This window comes from Caenorhabditis remanei, chromosome V (assembly GCF_010183535.1).
Source record: "Caenorhabditis remanei strain PX506 chromosome V, whole genome shotgun sequence".
Lineage (NCBI taxonomy): Eukaryota > Metazoa > Nematoda > Chromadorea > Rhabditida > Rhabditidae > Caenorhabditis > Caenorhabditis remanei.
Genome location: NC_071332.1, coordinates 6,772,338 through 6,792,820, shown reverse-complemented (window position 1 = coordinate 6,792,820; position 20,483 = coordinate 6,772,338). Strand labels below are relative to the sequence as shown.

Here is a 20,483-nt window from a genome sequence, read left to right as displayed (position 1 = left end):
TCCCTCTGCTTCTATCCCCTCCGGTGTCCCCCAGGGCTCCGTCTCTGGCCCTCTCCTGTTTTTAGTCTTTATTAATGATCTCCTGCTCAAACTTGCTGACATCTCATCGCTATGTATCGCAGCTTTCGCTGACGATATTAAGCTTTACTCTCATGATCCTCTAGCACTTCAAATGGGAATAGACTTGGTAGAGTCTTGGGCTTCTGATAACTCCTTACCTCTGGCCCACTCTAAGACTGCCCTTCTTCGTCTCGGACCTCGAAACTCTTCTCACCCGTACACTATTGGAGGTTCCCTCATTGATTCCGTTGATTCTGTTAGGGATTTAGGTTTATTAATAGAACCTAATCTCAAGTTCACTAGACACATTAATCGGGCTGTTGCTCTCGCCTTACTCCGTTCAAAACAACTACTGAAATCTTTCAAATCCAACTCTCCCCAATTTTATATCTTCCTATTCAAAACTTATGTACTCCCTCTAGTTGAATACTGCTCCGTCGTTTATTCGCCTCCCCCATCATCTAAACTAGCCCACAAGCTCGAAACTCCTCTCAGATTCTTTTCGCGGAAAATTCTTCAACGCTGTAACACACCTTATTGTTCCTACTCGGATCGCCTCTCCCAACTTGACCTCTTTTCTATGCGCCACCGTAGGCTCAAAGCGCAACTACTTCTCTTATACAATCTTATAATCGGCGCCTCATATTTTCCTAGTCTTGAGACCCATGTCAGGTTAAGTTCCTCCTCCCGTCGCCCAATGTCTCTTATCTGTATAAATCCTAATTGCTCTAATTTTTTCTCAACTGTAATACCTATTTGGAATGCCTTAACTATTAATGTTCCCCATTTCCTTTGCCCATCGGAATTCAACTCTCTTCTTGTAAATAATATTGCACGATTCTGATTTTTTTTTTCTTTCTTTATTCTCCCTCCCCCTTGCCCAACACCTATTTTATAATTCCTTATTCCCGGTTTCCTTTCTCAGGTTTAGTCTCGTGAGGGACTGTACCTGACCTCCAGTGACATTTTCTGTATATTTAAATAGTTAAAATAAAATATCAAATATCTGGGAACAGATGTAGCCTGAAATTGATCTATGATATCAGAAGCTGTCATCCAAAGTTGCATATCTTCCGGCCAAACACTATTCGGACGACTATATTCTCCTTCATTTCAAATTATATCTACCATAAATTACTTTCAAATACACTCTCACTATCGTCAAAGAGATTTGTTCTTTCGGAAATCATTACGTGTTTTTTGAATGCAATTCATCTTCATCGTTATCTCAAGTATCATTATCTCGTGTACTTTCTTCACTGAACACAAAATTTTGTAAACCAGTTTTCTCTTTCGATTGATATTATCGTTGATTGGGGCGAGGGCGGCAAACCCAAACTCAAAACCAACTGTTCAATTTCGTTGATTTCGTTGCAAAATCAGAACGGAAATGAATTGGAAAAGAGAAAAAGAGGGAGAGAAGGAATGAAATCACTTATCAATTTTTCGCTCATTTGCAGATTAAAAAGAAGATAGAAATGTGTTGATACTGTAAGTAATTACTATCAAAATGAAGTGTTGTCCCGTAACATTTCTTGAGTTTCTTCCTCTTCATCTTCTTCATCTCAGAATCTTTCAAGGGCGTTCTTGGGATCGTCGAATAGAAGATACACACACGCACATTGCTTATCAACATCCTCTCTTTTCTAAACCACAGTCAAACTTCATCAATCAAAAATCCATCTCCGAAACTGTTCATCACAGTCGATTCACCAGAATCTCAATTCACTTCATTCACAATCAGCAGGAAAAATAGGGAGAGAGAGAAGCAAAAAAGAGGAAGATAACGATGGATCCTTGCGCCCGCGCGGTAGCAAAAATCGCCGGAAACCGTCATTTTCTTGTGATTGTGAATCGAAACTAAGTACGTGAATGAGTGGAGAGATAGGATGACATTGGGTGGAAAAGAGGAAGAATATAAGGGATCACTTCCATCTCACACTCCTCGATTCATCTTTTTGTAAGTTTTTGTTGGAAAAACAATGGTCACAAAGAAGTATGTTTATTCAGTCAAGAAGACAATAGGCGAAAGGGGGAAATTACAGAATATTACAGAATTGTACACGTAAGCGGGCAGGCAAAAATAGCAAAAGCATCTAAAAGCTTAGCAAATGAGTATCATTTCGAAGATTTTCCGATCATTCCAGTTTTTCGAGACGCTCGAAATTGTCATTTGTTTTGAGAGCTTAGGAGCGATGACGCATGAAACGGAATCCGTTTACGGAGTTGTTGGCACCAGAGTACGAGCTAGCAGAGTAGGCGGCCTTCTGAAAATTTAGAAGTTAGCACTCATCATCTGATTGGTATACTGTAACGAACCTTCTCGCAGATGGTGTAGGTCTTCTTCTTGCAGCAAGATTGGAACCATTCTCCGTTGGCATCCATCTTGATACAACGACGAGCGCGGTTCATTGGTGGCTTTCTTCCGTCCTTCCAGTTCTCGAAGTTACCGTAACGAGAACCGTCCGAGTTGACGTAGTGCATGTCTTTTCCGAAGAAGGCGGCTCCTGTCCAGATCTCAGACCAGTGAGACAACTCGTGAACGAATTGATTCTCTTCAGGACTGTCGATCGAGACGTGGTGAGCACCTTGGAAGAGACACTTGAACTCGGCGATTGTCCATGGAAGATTTTCACTGTAAAATTCGAGATGAGCACGTTGGTTTCTTTTGGTGGCAAACTTACTCAATCAGCTTATAACAGGAATTGGTTTGTGGGAAATATCTCCAGTTGGAGTCACCGCAAGGATCAGCCAAAGCTTCTAAAAATTGGAGAATAGGGTAAAAGAAAGAAGAAGAGAGACTGTATTACCTGGAATCAAGATAGCCGAAACAACAAGAGCAATAACAGCGAAAACCATTGTGTGTTCGAATCAGTGAACCAGGGGCCGTTTTGGGGAGTGGGTGATGTGTATTAGTGAAGATGACGCTCCGATGCGCCAACCATTAAATACAATCTCGGCGCGGGGAGGGAAGAAAGAGAGAGATTGGGGGCGGCGCCACCTCGCCTCGATTCGCTTCCGGGGCGCCGTGTGGCACACAGTACCTCCCCCTCGAAACGATCTTTTGCCTTTTTTGTTGCTTTCTCTATTCTTGCAAGTTCTGTATGATGACCAGCTGGCTTTGGCGGTGTGGGTGGAGGGGGCGTGGCTTGGTTACATTATTCCGAACGTCTTGAATGACGTCATTTCACTTTCGAAGGTTCAACCAGTTTGTGGAGAAACAACAATTGAAAGTTTGGAACCGATGTGATGAGCTCTAATGAGATCCTGAACAATTCCTCTAATTGCCTCAAATCAGTTTGGGAAAACCGGTCAAGTTCAATATGTTCTTCCTAAATCATCTTTTGATCTTACTTACTTTCTATAAGAAGCAAAACCCAGCATTTTGAAATATTGAACAGAGCGGTTTAATGAGTCAGATGTTCCTAATGGAATAATTAATGTGAGTCACTAATTGAGGTCACTTTCGGGTATAAGTGCATGGTCTTTCGAAATCTTCTCCGCTTGCAAACCGTTCGGAAGCGAATTGAAAAAATATAAACTACAAATGTAACACAGAACGCAATTATAAGTGAACTATGGTTCAAGTGTCTTCTAGTGGGTTCTCAATCGAAGTGATCTTTCTCTCATTTGTAATGAAAACAACAATTTATGATATCGAAAAGGTGTAAAATATTGAAGTACTTTTGGTTGAATTCTCTCATTTGATATATGTTGGTGATCTGTTTGTAAGTTTACACCATGGGAGATATCAGATCACTAACAGTTAATTCTATCTCAGGTAGAACAGTTATCAAGAAGTCTTTAACTAATAAAATGTTTTTCATGAAATTTCCGTTTTTTTCCATCAGTGCATCATATTTTTTGCACGTTTGAATCTTTCAGAGATAGGGCAACTCAAAGTTCTCCTTCACTCCCTCTCATTCTGATCCTGAACAACAATCTTCAAAATTGCCCTGTTCTTTTTCTTCCCATCAAACAATAATTTTTGTAATCAACAACTGGGTGTAACGTAGATTTTGACCACCGCCACACTGCCCTTCAGAAGTGTACTATTTGTTGTTTCCTCCCCCCTTCCTTTTCAGACATACGAAATCCGATTTGTGAATGAAAAAGAATAGAAAAAAGGAACACACGGAACACACGGCTTGCAGCAGGTTTATTGCACTTGTCAACTAATCAAATCAGACCGTTTGTTACCATTTCGGCCATCTGACTAACTGACCACTGGGTGGAGAGGATGAAGGCTATTTCATTGTGCATTAGTCCGAATCATCACATTTCCGGTCGTGTCGAGACGCAAAGGAGCCTTCTGATGTTCATGATGATTCTCTAGTCCTCTTCCTCCTCCGCCCGTTCATTTATTCCCTCTAATTGTTTTCAAAAACAGTCAGGGATGGGTGGACACGACGGCCTAACACGATGAGTGTTGTACTTTATTCGATCGTGGTGCAGCCATCGGTAGCCGAACAGTGGTATCAGACCACACGAAAAATCGAAACCTAAACCCAACGACAGGTTTCAAATTAATTGGATCCGGAAGTTGGTTGACAGAAGACGGGTGCAGAAGAGACTTGTACCTTGTATCAACATTTGAACGATTTCCGGTTTTATCATTCCTCCCTTGCCTCTACATGCAAAAACCCTCAAAACCCTTTTTTGCATTCGTCCTCTCCCGTTCATAATCTTCATTCAAACTGTCTTCCCGCCCTTTTATATTTTTCTTTATTTCTTCCAATCCCATTCACCTATATCATTATCAAACCATGAGATAGATTAATTGTAATTGCCTGTGTCTTATCTGTATCCACCCCCACATCATCTACCGACAGGCGACGGACTCAGCTGTTGCTGGACCAGAACACTTTCTTTTGCAGGAACTCTCGAGAAGAAGAAGAAGAAACAACAAGTGTGTTGATTGAGATGAAGATGAAGTGAAGATGATGATAGTTTCGACGAAATTCGGCGCATAAGTGGGAGTGTTCCCACGCGCACTCACTTCTTCTTTTTCTTTCTGCGGATATGTGTGCGACAACGACTATCGGAAACTGACAACGAGAATGAGAAAACGAACCACAAAATGGGAGAAAAAGATGATGTAGATGTTGGAGTAGAAGTAGATGAGAATTGAAAAAATTGAAGATCTTCTTGTTTATTTCTCTCACAACCTTTACAAGACTATAATGCAACAACAAAGAAGGAAACAGAACATGAATCGGGAGTGATTTTGGTTTTTGTTTCCGTGCAAGGGAGTAGCCGGCTAGCTATTCTGTTTATTGAACCTAAATGCAACTTTAGGCGATCACGGTCATCGGGAAGGAAGTTGGGTTGAGATATCAAAATGTATACTTTTTTGATTTTTTGACGCATATGGGAAAACAAAGATTGATAGCTGGTGTTCCGAGAGAAGGCTAAGAGGCTGAGGTTGAAGAACTGAATAGCTGGAATTTCAGTAAACAATGGGAGAGTGAGAGGTAGAGGGCGCAGAGAAGTCAGACACTCTAGCTGTCTCTCTTTCTCTGTGTTTTATTGGTCAGCTTGCAGCAATCATATCTCCACGGGATTGAAAGATACATGAAAATTGCCAACTAAAAAAAGTGTGGGATTTTCTGAAAATTAAATCAATAGTTGAAAAAATTTGGATAACTGTCTTGCCTCAAGAGTTATATCACATTGAAAGAAACAGGATGATTTTCGAGAGCCCAGAGCTACCGTATCTTCATCGGGATAGAAGACAAAAACTATTTGTGAACAAATGGTAAAATTGTATGGGTTGGCAGTTCTTTGTTCGAATTGCGATCCAGAAAGATACGTCTGCTAGAAGTTGAAAAACCGAGAAGACCGAATGACAATCCGACCGATTTTATCAATTCTAAAAAGTTGCATTCGTCTTCGTCTTATTTGTCTTCGTTTCCGTTGTATCATTTGTTTTCTGGCTTCTGAAAACTACACTTTCTTGAATAATTGTAGCCTTTTATGACGTGGCACTCGAACAATGCTTCTAATTGAACATGACTTTTAAACGGTCATTACATTACTACTCTTCTGCAAGAAAACACAATTGTCATGAGTTCCCATAAAAGAATAACCATGTACTTAGTAGTACACGTACTTTCAATTACCTAGACGAACGATCAACTGGCTGATTTTCTTTTTCTCGAAGAAAGGGAAAAAAACTGTCTCCTCCGCGATCAAAAGTGTCGACACTTCTCGCTTCCGACACACATTTTAGTTTCGAAGTGTATATGCTGTTGACGGTCTAATCAAATCGAATCATAAAAAAGTGTCATTATTCGGTTGATTTATATTATGGAAACATTGAGAGAGAAAAAAAAAGATTTGATGAAAGTTTCCACAGCAACAACACGAACTTTTCATTCTCTTCTCCTTTTTTTCGTTCGACTTCTCATGCAAACCACGAAAACCAGAAAGGATATTCTTCATATTGACTCATTCAACCCCCACTTCTTCTTTTCCTTCGGACACCCACGCCTACAGTCAATGAGGGTCATCTGGAGGAGGACGCGTGGGAGGTTTTGAAAAAAAGGAAATGGTTTGGAGAGAGAAGATGAGGAAACTGAGGAATGAAGTAGGTGTGAACTTGTACTTGTGAGTACCAAAATACAAAACTCAAGGGAGATTTTGAAAAAAAGAGGGGTCGAAAAGTAATTCTGAAGATCCGGAAACGGTGAAGTTTGATGGGAATGATCTATGAAATATTATGAATTGGAGAAAAATTGTAGTTGATGTTTTTGATGAACTTTGACTTTCTAGGAAATGGCCAGACATATGTTAGGATCTTTTGGAAAAAAAACTGTAAGGTTCGGAAGTTTAAGTGGTTGGGATTCTGAAACAATTTTCAAGCATAAATTCTGCATAATTGGCTAAAAACAGCCCAGTATGACAACTCTGAATTTAAAAATATGTGAAACTTTATACAGATTTGAGCAAGGCACATCCGCAAAATTCATATTGATCTAGAAACGCTGGAAACTTCACTGAAAAATATGTTTTGCCTCTAATAGTCTCAAAATTGCAGAAAAGAGTAATAATTAGGTTCTGGTTGCTTCAGAATCTCTGATACTATTTTCTTCCTGCCCATACTCTATAATGACTATCCAGACCAGTGAATTTTTTCTTTTTCTTTATCCTATCCGGACTTCGGTACCTAACTACATAGATTTATTCTACAGTAATCCCACAATCTTCAAACTACAGTAACCCAAGTTCATACATCTTTCAGATTTGATATCAATGATCACTGGAACTTCCGACGAAAAAAAAGATTTTTGAAGACAAGTTTTCTCTCTTTCCCCTACCGTAATCTTATCTTTATCTCGTTTTTCTTTTAGTTGAAAACTTATCAAACCCCAACATTTCAAAGTTCATTCTGATGTTTAGACACCAGAGCCAATATCAAAACTTGACACGGAAGTTGTTTCGGTGAAACCTTGATTTTTAGTTTCCTCGGAAGACAGTTATCAACGGTTATGATGATTTTTCCCATTTCGTTTCTTCTGTGTCTTCTCCTGTGTTGTACAAGTGTTCTCTTCCTTTCTTTTTTCAGGAGAAGGGGGCTGTTGTGTTGATTTGACAACCTGTTGACAAGCCAAAGTTTAGAAATTTCCAGATAAGTTAACATTGTAATTGGATCAACTCTTCACCTGATTTCTTGTCTTTTAGTCTTAATGTGGAAACTTGAAACTTGAAACAAAACAAAAACAACAGTTATCAACTAAGTTGACTTTTGAAAAAGGGAAAGAAAACAATCTCGATGGTTTCTCTCTGTCCGATAACGGAGAAAAAGAAGAGATATGCGATAGGTTGTAAACTAGATTACTGTAAGTGGTCTTATCACACTTTTTATGGAACGTTTGAACATTTCAAGTACGTGTGTTTTCTTAGTATTCTGCACGGGTTTCCGCCGTCTTCATCGTCGTCAATTCGATTCTCACTTCTTCTTATTCTCGACGACGATATCCGATTCGAGTACAAAGATTGATTCCCTCCTCTTCTTTTCTTCTCATTGTTTTGATAATCAAAGCGTGTTGTCATGTGATGGACATTATCTATAGAAAACGGACGCCAGGCTGGCGGCGGATATTCCGCCTGCGCGCTCAAGTTTTACCAAGTGCAAGGTCATTAACAAGGATCAGACTGTATGGGAGATAACACGATATCAATTTCTAGTTTTCTAGGGAGACAATAGGAAATGCAAGGGGGGCTTCTCTTGCAAAGAACCATCAATTGGAAAGCTTAGGCGTTGCAGGGAGATACGGAAAAGTGAGAAGAATCATAACTGGAACCAGTTGGGACAAGATTTGATGGATTGAGGAGAGAACGATTTTTTCAATAATGAAGTTGTGCTGGAGGGGTCTTTTTATAAGAACAAGGAAAAGGGAAATGAAAGGATTTGCATTTCAGAAAAAAATCGACTTACTAAAGTATCAGTTTTCATCGAGAATGTTGATAGAAGATTCGTACGGGATCGAAATTGAAATCCCTCCTGTTAGACTAAGTTTTCCAACTAAAACTTCATTATCAGCAATTCCTTTTTTGTAGTTCTAGGCACTTGGCCAAGTTTTCCAAGTATTCCACAAAATTACAGTATACCCTATATAAATGTTTCATGTCATATTTGTAATATTGGAGCTTAGATTTTCGTCCCAAGTTCAAGTTTCAGATATACAAAAAAAGTTTCAGTCTTGCGATTGAGGTATGATTTTCAGGCACATACTCATCTTGGTAAAATATATGGAATAGTGACCTACAAATGATCCGCGCAACACATGGGGACAAACTCTCACTTGTTTCCAACTTTGAAATCATCTTCCGGCCTAGAAAGCATCTCAGAACCACTCATGTTTTATCTTTTTTCCCCGGAAACTTTGATCTTCATTACTCGACATTTCGGTCACAGTCTTGTTCTCCCATGTTAATTGTTTTCTCTCTCTAGAATAAAAAATTGAACGTCGGAAGTCATCTGGAGACCTTCATCCTTTTCTTATTCGCGTGAATTTTTTATCACCTCCTCTCCCCTCGTCGTCCTCCATCGTCTGCTGCTATCTTTCGACGGATTCCCTCATAAATTTGACAGCACCGCTTCGTGATAAAACCTGTTCAAAAAGATGGTATAGACAGACGTTTTTTGTTATCCGATAGGGAGACATTAAACTGTTTCTTTTCATGTAAATTGCTCTCATTTCCAGAAAGAAAAATGGGAAATTAGAGAAAGGGGACAATGTACAATTTATGACGACTATTGATAAGATTGGCGGTTTGATAGGTGTTGATCGATTTTCATGTTGATATCAAACAGAAGTGAAAAAGAAACTTGAAGTGACTTTGGTTTTCTCGCGTATTTTCAAAGGTTTAAGATTGATTTTGAGTGTTTCAGAGATCTTGATTCATGTCCGAAGTGCAACATTTTGGAAGTTGTCATTGTGGGGCGGTGAAGTGGACGTTTACAGGACCAGAAGTTTTAGATGGTTGTCGGTGCAAGTGAGTACAGCTTCGCAATTGTTTGCTTTAAATTATGAGCTATTTTCAGCTGTACGGTCTGTAACAAGAAGCAGAACCAACATTGTATCATCAAGTTGGATAGATTCAAGATTTTGGAGGTTCGTTTGAAAATTAGATTTTATGGGATTTAGACACGTTTTGGAAGCAGAGTTCGGTTGTCTGGAAACCGAGAGTATTCATTTTACTAACGCCTGAAAGTAAATCTGATCATTCTCTGTTTATCCGAATCGTGATGGTAACTTCTAGTGATTAAAAAAAATTTCAACACATGTGATTTTCAGCTAGGGTTTGTTGAATTTCTCTTTCAAATCTTCATAGTTTTTGTAAAAAATCTAGATAATAAAATATGCAGATGGGTTTAGCAAAAATAACCAAGTTTGAGAGCAAGTCTAAATGTCCCGCATTGGTAGTTTTTCCGTCATTTTTGTATTGAAAAATAGAACAAAGCTAGAATTTATGTGTTTGTGGTTGACAAGTTATCCCTGCAATTATTTTCTAAAAAGTTGCAAATTTAATTACATTTTAACTACTAATTTACAGCTTGAGAGCGTATTTCCAATTAGTTAGCTATAACTTCTGGAAGGACTGAAACAAGAGGTTCGCTATTGAAAATGAAGAGATCCAGATTCATACTTTATCATGAAAGAAAAATAATAGCAAAATAACTACCCTTAACGCCGCGACAGACTTTTGAAACCGTACTTTTTTCAGCAACAACTGAATGTTTCCAAATTGATAATTTATATTTTGTAAAAAAAAATATCGCTGTGAAGCTTTCATATATTTAGGGTGAAGACAAAATTACAACCTACCGTTTCAACACCGGAGTTGCCCAACACAAGTTCTGTTCCATCTGCGGTGTTCAAAGTTTCTACCATCCTAGATCTAACCCGGATGCAGTTGGTTCGTGCTTTCTATTCTACGATTTTGATGACAGTTTTCTTTTTCAGCTATCATGCCACACTGTATCGATGGAAACACTCTCAAAGATGTCAAATGGAGCTACTTCAATGGGCAAGAATGGGAGAAAGAAATGGACAAACGGGCACCGGCAGCTCAGTAATTCTTGTTTTCAGTATTATAAAATTGTTGATTGGACACCTATATATTTTTTCAGTTATTCAACTAATAGTTACTTACAGCAACAATTTACCAATCTGATGTTTCAAACTATCGACACTTTTTCAGTGATCTTCGAGACAGAACATTGGTTTCTTCAGTTTTTAAGTCGTTGAAACCACAAAAGTTATCGTGTTTTGAAGCGGAAAAAACAAACAACCAAAATTCAAAATTTTGCCAACCTACCTACTTTTTCTCAGCAACTGTTTGATGATCAGTCACGTGTGCTCAGCGACAAAGAGCCATCATTCGTTCTTCTTCTTCTCGAGTACTTGAAGTTTATTTGCGGACTCACCTGTCCACTGATAATATAGTTTATTGTGTTGAATAGATTCAACTTGATTTTGGTTCTCATTTCCGTTGACAAACGATGTTTCAATGTAGTGTGTTGTGGCGGCTACAAAGAACGATCAACTGATCACATTTTGTGTAATTATAATCAACGTGTCACTTTTTGTTTTTACTTGATGTTAGTTCTGGATGTAACATGTTCATGGAAACCTTACATTTAAATTGGCTAGAAATGTGAAATCTCTCAATGATTCACAATAGTGAAGGCGTATTGCTACCAATAGAAAATGTTTCAAAAAGCGGCGTTCATAGGACCGTTCGTTCACTTTAGAACGAAAACTATCAGTTTTTGGATATACTCGCAGATTCACTTCTTTAAACTATTAAGCTCATTTCGCAAGCTTCCAACTTCACAGGAACTTCTCTGCGGTCTCCAGTCTCTAACGCGTGTCAATAGAGCGTACTTTCACTGACAAATTTGGACCAAAAATTCTCAAAAAAAGTTTAGACAGCCCAATCTGTCAGCTGTTTCCGCATTGTTACTTCCCACGTGCGTTTTTAATCTGTTACTCGTCAAATTTACTTGTTCTTTCCTTCTTGAAACACATAAAATCACTTAATCGATCTTTGTTTTTACAGAAAACCTCGTAGACATAGAATTCTATTTAGAAAAGAAACAAAAAAACACAGATGTCAGTGTACACAGCCGTTCCTGGTGAGTTATTATTTTAATTGCATCATTTTTTTTTAGTAAAATTCATTTATTTAATGCATAATTCAGGTGTATCCAGAGATGACGTCATCAAATTTTCCAAGGATTTTATGGCAGGTGCAACTGCAGCAGCAATCTCAAAAACCGTCATAGCGCCAGTAGAACGTGTTAAATTGATCCTTCAAGTTAGTTTCAATTTTTTATCCGAAATGAAAAATGATGTAATCTGTAAAAAATTTCAAAAGTTTCCTATTTTCAGCTACAAAACTCACAAACAACATTAGCTCAAGAAAATAGGTACAAAGGAATTGTCGACTGCTTTATTAGAGTGCCTCGAGAACAAGGATTCCTATCGTTTTGGAGAGGAAATTGGGTCAATATATTAAGATCTTGTAGCCAGGTGAGTATGATTTTATCTCCGATTTTAAAGAAATATTCATGTGGTATAAAAAGTTTTTATAAATACACTTCAAAGAGTTCAGATAGAATTCTACAAGCTCATGAATCTTAAAAAGATTTATTCTAGGAATCTCTTGGATTATCTTTCAAAGAATTTTTCCGAAAATACAGTTTGGATGGAGTCGATCCGAAAACACAACACTCCAGATGGCTAATAGGTTTGTTCCGTTTTCTCTTTCAAATTGAAATCAATTTCTGTTTTTCAGGAAATCTAGTAGCTGGTGGAGGATCTGGATGTGCCACTCTTGCCACCATCTATCCTCTTGATTTTATAAGGACGAGATTGGCTATCGATTTGGGAAAAAGAAAATCGGTAAGGTTTATTTATTGAATATCAGTTAAAGAACATTATTAATTTTCAGGACAGAGAATTCACTGGAATGTTCGATTGTGCTCGGAAGATTATCAAAAGTGACGGAGTACCTGGTTTATACAAGTAAAAACTATTCTTTCATGTTCATCTTCAATAAATTTCCCAATTTTCAGAGGTCTGATACCATCACTTCAGTACATGATCATATATCGAGGAGCCTATTATGGTCTGTTCGATACAACTGCTCCTTACATGAATAGTGATGGAAAAATGACGTTTACTGAAGCTTTCCTTGTCGGACAAGTGGTCACCTTGATCGCTGCAATGACTTCGTATCCGTTGGATACTGTCAGACGAAGGTTAATGATGGGAGCTGGAAAGAAAACGCTGCCATTCCACAACACAATATCTTGTTTTAAAGTAAGCAAAGTTTTTTTGCTAAAAAATTTATTTATTTTTCATTTTTCAGTACATATACACGAAAGAAGGTCCCAAAGCATTCTTCCACGGAGCTCTTGTGAATGCAATTCGTGGAACTGGAGCTGCATTAGTTCTGGCAATCTACAATGAACTGCAAAAGTACATGTAATTACCTCTACATAATATAGGTTTTTTCTAATTTAATCAAATCTAGCGCATTCTTCTTTTGTCTCGGTGTCCTTCTCCCTTTGATCCCCCTTTCCTTAAAAATCAGGCTAAAATAGAATAATACGTGTAACGGATGAATGTTGAAGCCTGTATCCCCTGTCTGAATTTTTGAAACTGTCGTGTTGTTTTCTTGTTATGATGATTATAAAGATTAAAATAAAGAGTTAGTTTATAACGAAAACAAATTGAACAATCTTAATATAACAAAAACAAAGACGCGTCTACTCAACAGAAACCCAAGTTCCGTTTATTGTTCGCTCGCCGGAGAGAAGAATTCCCTTTTTCGTCGTTGGAGCAGATGGAGATTTGATGGTAAGAACAACCTCAAGTTTTAAAGTAAGGTTACTTATATTTCGAGCAAAGTTTGTACCTTTGATGATGCATCTTTTCCAAATCCATGACCAACTGGTGTCGTTTGAGCGAACACCCGACATCGGCTGCGCAGGATATTTGTAGCAGGCGATGCGACAGAGAACGGTGCGAATAGGATAACTGGCCCTGTTGAGAGTGACTTCAGATGTGAATACAATGTGTGCACAAAAACAGTCACTTCCACTCCTGTCGCTCCGAATTGTTCGAAAAGTGAAACGTCATCGAAAAGAAGAACGGAGGGTGTAGTTTCCGAGATTTTCTTAATGTCAAGAGCTTATTAAAGGGGCAAGCTTCCTTTAAAACATACTGGGTAAAGATTATCCATAATTTCTTTGGCTGCGACATCAAACGATCCAAACGGTTGCAGAATTTCTATGAAACTGATTTGTGAAGGGTTCCATCGAACTCCAGCTTTCGAACAGATCAATCTGAAATTCAAATTATTGATATAAAAAGCCAGTTTATGGACTTACTTATAATTTGTTTCAGTAAGCTTGCTCGTCACAATAGTGACCTTTTGATTAGATGTCGAAGCCGCTGAGAGGAAATGAAGGACGAGAGGCAGAGATGACGCATTGCCTGTCTCTTCACACACAATGAGCCCTGTCATCGATTCTTCTTGTCCTTTTAAAATTTTTAGCATTTTTGAAGCTAATTGAGATTTCTTATCAGGAAATTATGCAAAGTTTGCGAGTCCGCAAAAAATGTCTTTGGTTAGTCTTGTCCGAGAGGACTACACAGCGGTCTCGTAAATGCTGCCAAAGGCAGGTCTCGAACGGAAGAGATGCGACGTTGAACTCGACGACATTTACGGGCATATTTATTTTTCAAACAAATGTTATCAGTTACTCATATAATTTTTGGGGTGTAGCATACATTTCGTCATGAATTTCATCATTGTTTTATGAACTTTGTCTCCATATATAAATATAACATTTTTAGCATCAAGTTAATATTCTCACTGAATTTCAGATATGAGCCTGGGTCGTTGCTCCTTCACACCGGTCACTGATGTTGGAATTGGAGCAATCGAGTTGTACTTTCCACAAAATTATGTGGAACAATCAGATTTAGAGGAGGTACAAATAATTTATCGTTCTTCTAAAAATTTTAAATTTGTAGTATAATAATATCCCTAGTGGGAAGTATACCATCGGACTCGGACAACAGCAAATGGGTTTCTGCTCTGATAATGAAGATGTTGTCTCAATTTCTCTCACAGTCACTCGGCAACTTTTACAAACATATAAGGTATCCGTTTCTTGTAAATTTTTGTTTGTAGTTGAGAATTATTCAGATTCCGACTGATTCGATTGGCTGCCTCGTTGTAGGTACGGAAACAATGATCGATAAAAGTAAAAGTGTGAAGACGGCGCTCATGGATCTTTTCCCTGATAACTCTGATATCGAGGGCGTTGACATCAAGAATGCCTGTTTCGGAGGTGCACAAGTGAGTAGTTTCTAATTTTTTGTTTTGTAAAAGTGTATTGTCAGGCCTTGTTACACGCGATTGACTGGGTAACAGTCAATCACCCTGTTGATAAGAAGAATGCTATTGTTGTTATAGCTGATATCGCTATTTACGAAGATGGGCCTGCCAGATGTACAGGAGGAGCTGGGGCCATAGCTTTTCTCATTTGTCCGAATGCAACGATTCCGATCGATCGGCAGTTCTCAGCTTGCCACATGAAAAACACGTGGGATTTCTTTAAACCAATCAGTGAGTGTTCAATAGCAATTTAGTGTGTTAATGAAAGTATAATTATTTTCAGCGGCCACAGCTAGCGAGTATCCTGTTGTAGATGGATCACTTTCTCTGGCTTCTTACTTGGAAGCTGTTCGACAAACATATACACATTTCATGGAAAAGGTCGCTCGCCATGTTACTGGAATTGACGGATTGAACTCATTCGATGCAGTATTTTTTCATTCGCCTTTCACAAAAATGGTTCAGAAAGGGTTGGCAGTTATGAATTACACAGATTCGCATCTCCGCCACAAAGACCAGTGAGTTTATTTAGATTCTAAAGAATAGGAGAATTTTCATGTTTTAGGAATGGTAATGGTGTTGAAAATAAACTTGACGCAAATGACCGAGCAGGAATGACGAGAATGATCGAGTTATCATCTGAAGTTTGGAAAAATAAAACTGACCCATATCTGGTTTTCAACCGGAGAATTGGAAACATGTACACTCCATCACTTTTTGCTCAACTTTTGGCATATCTCGCCTCCGATAAATGGTAGTTTATATTACGGTTTCTTTTTATATTATTCAAAATTTTCAGTACAACTGAAGAACATAACATTTTATTCTTCGCATATGGCAGCGGCCTCGCATCTGCCATTTTCCCTGGCAGAGTTCGACAAACACCCAATTTGGAAAAGATTCGAGACGTAGCCAAGCAATGTATTAAACGATTGGATTCTAGGCAACAATTTAGCGCAGAAGAGTTTACGAAAACATTGAAGAAACGGGAAAACTTCCTTCACTCAAACGGTGAGCAACTTTGAAAAAAAACTTCAATGCTCATTTTTTCATTTTCAGAGTTCCCAAAAGTACCAAAAACATCATCCGAGTCATCATTATTCCCTAATACTTACTTCCTTGACAACATGGATGAACTTTATCGGAGAACATACACACTTCACGAAGAGCCAACGAAAGTGCTCTCGAACGGAAACGGGATTCATCACTGAAACTGCCTTTGCTTTTTGTTTTTTTCTTGTTCAGTTTTTAATTTTATCGAGTCGTTTATTATCGCCTTATCCCATTTCATAGGGTGTCTATTGCTTGTTACTGTTTTCATGCATTCTGTAGGGTTCTTTTTCGATTCGTTTTTTTTAAATTATGATAAACGAGTTAATTTTTTTTCACATATTTTACATACTCGCTTTCAATGTGTTGAAATACACTTTGATATCTGAACTACTGCCAGCTTTTTTTCAAGGTTCTTATTCTGTAACTGCTGGATTTCAGATGGGGCGTGACAGATCCAGGTCCAGTTCAGACTCCGATGATTATCATCGGTCGAGCAGGTTCGTCTCGAATTAATATAAAGTTGATTAAAAGTTTTTTTAAACAGAAAGAAGGAGGATTCCCATCGACGTCGCGACGACAGACACCGGGATTCCGATCGGGATCGACGAAGGAGAAGGTAGGTTCATTGTTTTCGTTTTTAGTGTGCATGTGGTTTCTAGGTGTTCCACTCTTGTGATATCATGAAAACAACGGTTTTTCTACTCGAAAAATTGATAGTAATCAGTTGAAAAAAATCAGAAACTCAACGCCATTGGTATGCGTTCATTGCATAAGTCCTCATTTTTACAGAAAAGGTTTGCGTTCGTTTCCGCACTTCAACGTTCTCCGAATCTGAGCACATGAGAAAGTGATAAATAATTTATTTATGTTGTACATTTTGTAAAAAATAATAAAATAAAAACCAGCCGCTTAGTTATGTAAACCCGAATTTAGCATTTCGAGTGAAGGGAAGGGACACGCACACACGAGCTGGGGATGTTTGCGGTCGAACAACGAAGAGAACTGATAATAATAATAATAATCTAATTATGTTTCTTTCAACATCATTTTATATGTTATGCATGACAATGAACTTTAGAAATTAACCAATACCCAATAGTTTCAGCCGTTCGAATTCGTCTCGTCATCGACGATCAGAAGGATCTCAACGACCGCGAAGTAGTAGACATGGTTCTGACTACAAAGACACTTCGTTGATGACACGACCATCAGTAGCAAGTCACTTCGGAACTCCGCCAATAGATGTTGCAGATTTCGACAATTGGGTGAACATTTTGGCGAAAGTCGATCAAAATGTATGTTTTCTCATTAGAATATTGAACATTAAAAAGCGAATCAGTTACAGGAAGATGTCGAATACGCTCGTGAGAAATATCGGGCATTCCTGTCGAGATACCCAAATTGCTATGGATTCTGGCAGAAGTATGCAGAATATGAGAAGAAGATGGGAAATATTGCAGAGGCAAAAGCGGTTTGGGAGAAGGGAATCATCAGTATTCCATTGTCGATTGATCTCTGGTTGGGATACACTGCAGATGTGAAGAATATTAAAAACTTTCCGCCGGCCTCACTGAGAGAGTAAGTTTTCTCGTGCTCGTTTAGTTTTATAATTGCTTATTGCACATATTTTCAGCTTGTACGCCAGAGCTATCGAAATTGCTGGACTCGAATATCAAAGTGATCGTCTTTGGCTAGAAGCTATCGGATTCGAGAGAGCCGTTTACATAGATGAACTTTGCAGAGGAAGTTCCAAAGCTAATTGCAAACGAATTGGAATTCTTTTCGATAAGCTTCTCTCAACTCCAACGTTCCATGCACCATCACATCTTGAGCGTTACGTTCAGTACTTGAATACAATTGAACCACATTTGCTGCTCAATGATCGGGAATACGAAGAAATCATGAAAATGGTTTGCAAACAACTCGATAAGCCGGTATGTAGATACTCGTGTGAACCTTATTCGTAAAGCAACGTTTCAGATTGGTGAACTCGTTCATCAAGTTCAATTGAGCTACATATGTCAGACCGGTGAAAATGGAATGTTGAACATCGTTAACGAGTCAGGAGAAGGAACTTTCCCAGTCAATGTCAACAGTATTCAGCATGACCCAACAGCTCTTCAACTCATCCGTTCGGAAATTATTGCTCGACGTAGTAAGATCTACGAGAGGAATATGAAGGAGTGCGAGATACGCTCAGGATTCGAAATCAACATCAAGCGGCCATATTTCCACGTCAAACCACTCGATTATCCTCAACTGTTCAATTGGTTGTCTTATTTAGATTTCGAAATCAGACAAGGACAAGAGGATCGTATCAAAATACTCTTCGATCGATGCCTCATTCCTTGTGCTCTTTACGAAGAGTTCTGGATAAAATATGCTCGTTGGATGTGGAAAACATACAAGTCAAAGTCCAAATGCCGTGAAGTTTATTTGAAAGCTAAAACACACTGTCCAACTTCGCTGAACTTGGTTCTGAGCCAGTCTGGATTCGAAGAAGCCGCAGAAAACTTCGATGAGGCACTGAAAGTTCTTGACACTTTCCGTCGTGAATACCCAGGATATGTTCTCCTCGAACTCCGTTACCTTGGAATATTACGCCGGAAAGCTGAGAAAGAAGGTGGAACCGCATCGGAATATGTGTTGAATCAATACGAAGCACTTATAAAAGATTCTCAAGCATCTCCGAATCTTCACTCATTCTATAGTCTGAAACTTGCCAGATATCATCTCAAATCACGTCGGGATGCTAAACTTGCCCAAAAAGTGCTAAAGAAAGCAGTGTCAGTAGATCAATTCAATTTGCAACTATACAGCCAATATGTGGATATTGCATACACTTCTGAATCGATGACAGAGTTGGACGTGATCCAGTCGTTTGACCTTGCACTGGACAGTAATTTGAGACTTGAAGATAAAGTTCGATTCAGTCAACGAAAACTTGATTATTTGGAGGAGCTCGGCAACAACATTCAAGCGTAACTAACATGTTCTTGGCGTTCGAAATATATTATGTCGTTTTTCAGAATTGAAGACCACCGTGACTATCATTACAATCTTCTGGGTCAATTACCGGATAGTGTGACCATTAGAACTAGGTTCATCAATGATCCGAATAGAGCGTACGTTTTCTTGTTTCAAATAATTTGTTTCAAATTTTACAATTTACAGAACTCTACAGCCAGCAGCAATGCCACCACAACAACCGCCGCCGATGGTTTATGCACCACAAATGCAACAGCCAGCGATGAACATGAGTAAGCATTATTTTCAAAATAAACTTTCTGAATGTAACCAATTATAGTGCCAATGATGCCAATGCAGCAAATACAACCGATGACATACATGAATCCAGCTCAACCGGCAGTTCAGTTGACTCTAATCGAACCAACATCTTCAACGATGTAATTTCGGTCATTTCATACAATGTTCCCCGGATTGCACAAAAAATAATTTTATTTGAAAAATAATTCCTGTTTTCTTCTTATTAAACTCAAATTCGATTCTCCCTTGTCACAAAGTAACTTTTCCCACTATTTTATTAAACACTGTCGTAATGTTCTCGTCATTTTCTCCCTTCATCTTGATTCCAAATTTCTGTTTTTATTTCGATTCGATTTCCCACTGATGATCAGACTCAGTTTTTAAAATAAACCCAAGATTCATATAATAATTCGTGTGATCATCGCCACAGATTAGATTAGCAATGCGTGATTCTCCCCTTTATTGTATGAGTCTCACCCTCTTTCTTCTGTAGAAACAGTATTCCCCCTCCTCAAAGCAGCAGGTAGTGTTTGTTATTTCTCATTTAAATCTGAACTGCAAACTCATTTGGGAAGTCTTCTCCCGAATAGACACACGATGTGACCCTCTATCTGTTGCTATTGTTTCCAATTCAGTTTCAGGATTTTCTCGCGTCGCCGCCGCCGCTCCTCACTCCGCGAGCCCCCACGAGTCAAACGGATTATTACGGAGTTGTTCGGTGCGAAGAGAGCTCCGGAGACTGAGCAACGCGATAGGCCAAGGGTCATATTGGTGGTGCTCTCCAGTCCGAAGAAAAGATAGAAACTTTGTATACCTGAAAAAGATAGATGATAATTTTCGGGAAACGAGGAGAACATCATTTCGCGAAATTTTCGAAACTCTTGAGAAAGACACGAGTCCCAAGAGGTAAGCACACTCAAGAGAGAACATGCCGCAGCAGTGAAACCGATTTGGAGGGAAGGAGGGTGCGCTCCTTATCAAGAACGTTTTAGTTATTTGCACTTATTACGAAACGAATGATATATTTTAATTAAACCGACGAGTCGATGTAATATTTGAACAAGTTTTGACGTTGCGGATTATGAAGGAAAAACGACAGATCGGAAGTTGTGGAGACTAGAAAATATTGCGAACTTTGAGAATTTGAGAGGAAAAAACTGCGAGAACTTTTTCAGAAT

The 20,483-nt window shown here is 38.6% G+C and overlaps 6 protein-coding genes across 6 annotated transcripts; 4 read left to right on the top strand and 2 right to left on the bottom strand.

The window, feature by feature from the left end:
* Positions 1-2,246: 2,246 nt before the first annotated feature.
* On the bottom strand, positions 2,247-2,919 carry GCK72_017791 (uncharacterized protein; the record flags this gene model as incomplete). Its single annotated transcript, XM_003112693.2, has 4 exons — positions 2,247-2,327; positions 2,380-2,695; positions 2,745-2,820; positions 2,871-2,919. The coding sequence occupies 4 exons, from the start codon at positions 2,917-2,919 to the stop codon at positions 2,247-2,249; spliced, it is 522 nt and encodes a 173-aa protein (XP_003112741.1).
* A 6,550-nt stretch (positions 2,920-9,469) lies between these two features.
* GCK72_017790 (uncharacterized protein) lies at positions 9,470-10,645 on the top strand (the record flags this gene model as incomplete). The annotated part of the gene is made up of 4 exons (XM_003112485.2): positions 9,470-9,561; positions 9,611-9,680; positions 10,371-10,485; positions 10,533-10,645. 4 exons carry the CDS (start codon positions 9,470-9,472, stop codon positions 10,643-10,645), a joined length of 390 nt encoding a protein of 129 aa, XP_003112533.1.
* Positions 10,646-11,682: 1,037 nt separating this feature from the next.
* Positions 11,683-13,065, top strand: GCK72_017789 (uncharacterized protein; the record flags this gene model as incomplete). The annotated part of the gene is made up of 8 exons (XM_003112677.2): positions 11,683-11,707; positions 11,774-11,889; positions 11,964-12,104; positions 12,231-12,321; positions 12,370-12,476; positions 12,526-12,599; positions 12,650-12,896; positions 12,946-13,065. 8 exons carry the CDS (start codon positions 11,683-11,685, stop codon positions 13,063-13,065), a joined length of 921 nt encoding a protein of 306 aa, XP_003112725.1.
* Positions 13,066-13,345: 280 nt separating this feature from the next.
* GCK72_017788 (uncharacterized protein) lies at positions 13,346-14,139 on the bottom strand (the record flags this gene model as incomplete). The annotated part of the gene is made up of 4 exons (XM_003112306.2): positions 13,346-13,447; positions 13,495-13,755; positions 13,804-13,924; positions 13,970-14,139. 4 exons carry the CDS (start codon positions 14,137-14,139, stop codon positions 13,346-13,348), a joined length of 654 nt encoding a protein of 217 aa, XP_003112354.2.
* A 331-nt stretch (positions 14,140-14,470) lies between these two features.
* On the top strand, positions 14,471-16,196 carry GCK72_017787 (uncharacterized protein; the record flags this gene model as incomplete). The annotated part of the gene is made up of 8 exons (XM_003112360.2): positions 14,471-14,575; positions 14,619-14,747; positions 14,794-14,946; positions 14,991-15,216; positions 15,269-15,503; positions 15,551-15,739; positions 15,785-15,996; positions 16,045-16,196. The coding sequence occupies 8 exons, from the start codon at positions 14,471-14,473 to the stop codon at positions 16,194-16,196; spliced, it is 1,401 nt and encodes a 466-aa protein (XP_003112408.1).
* A 280-nt stretch (positions 16,197-16,476) lies between these two features.
* GCK72_017786 (uncharacterized protein) lies at positions 16,477-19,449 on the top strand (the record flags this gene model as incomplete). The annotated part of the gene is made up of 9 exons (XM_003112271.2): positions 16,477-16,535; positions 16,583-16,654; positions 17,144-17,333; positions 17,384-17,616; positions 17,672-17,972; positions 18,019-19,019; positions 19,068-19,163; positions 19,213-19,298; positions 19,346-19,449. 9 exons carry the CDS (start codon positions 16,477-16,479, stop codon positions 19,447-19,449), a joined length of 2,142 nt encoding a protein of 713 aa, XP_003112319.2.
* Positions 19,450-20,483: the final 1,034 nt, after the last annotated feature.